Source organism: Carlito syrichta, unplaced genomic scaffold (assembly GCF_000164805.1).
Source record: "Carlito syrichta isolate Samal-C Ts95f unplaced genomic scaffold, Tarsius_syrichta-2.0.1 Scaffold135987, whole genome shotgun sequence".
Taxonomy (NCBI): domain Eukaryota; kingdom Metazoa; phylum Chordata; class Mammalia; order Primates; family Tarsiidae; genus Carlito; species Carlito syrichta.
Genome location: NW_007080083.1, coordinates 49,075 through 49,717, shown reverse-complemented (window position 1 = coordinate 49,717; position 643 = coordinate 49,075). Strand labels below are relative to the sequence as shown.

At 59.6% G+C, this 643-nt stretch overlaps 1 protein-coding gene across 1 annotated transcript in view; it reads left to right on the top strand.

Annotated features, from left to right (window-relative positions):
- MEIS3 (Meis homeobox 3) overlaps positions 1-231 on the top strand; it is a gene marked incomplete at its 5' end in the record, with an annotated part of 5,765 nt that extends 5,534 nt beyond the window's left edge. Inside the window, one exon of the mRNA XM_021708385.1 lies at positions 217-231. Coding sequence (XP_021564060.1) covers positions 217-231 — 15 coding nt within the window. The remainder of the gene's footprint in view (positions 1-216) is intronic.
- Between the last annotated feature and the right edge of the window lie 412 nt (positions 232-643).

The window sequence follows — 643 nt, the reverse complement described above, 5'->3', positions numbered from 1 at the left end:
CCCCGCAACCGCTTCTCTAAACAAAGCTACCCCCTCGCCTGAGATTCACGTCAGGGGCGCAGCTGACGGCTACGCAGGCTGCCCGGTCCCGCCGTTTTCTTACAAAAACTCCTTTCGCAAAAACTCCTTCCAGACTCCACCCACCACATTGGCAGCCGCGACTTTTTCTCAAAGAGCCAGCCCCCTCTTAAAAGATGGCGCGGTCTGTCCTGATAGAGGAGCCCCCGGTGAGGAGAGGGTGGGGGGACTTGGGGTGTCGGGGGAAGGCCCGCTGTCACCCTCCTCTTTTGTCTTCCAGGATCAGTGGGGATGAGCGTGACCTTAGAAGGAGAATGGCATTATCTGTAGAGGCTGGATTCCGAAGTGAGTGTCCACGATGCAGGCGGTGTGCACCTCTCGGACCTTCACGAGACCCCCCCCACTCGGGGCCCGGCCAGAGCAGGGGCAGCCTGGGTCCCCAGCTGAGGGGTCTCCAAGGCTTGATGGGAAGGGTTTCATCCATCCACCCCTCCATCCATCCCCCCTTCCATCTATCTACTCTATATTTCTATCCACCCAGCAACTACCCACCCACAGTCCGTCTATACACACACGGCATGCATCCACCCACCCCCTCCCTGCCCATCCGACCCTACAGTCACCC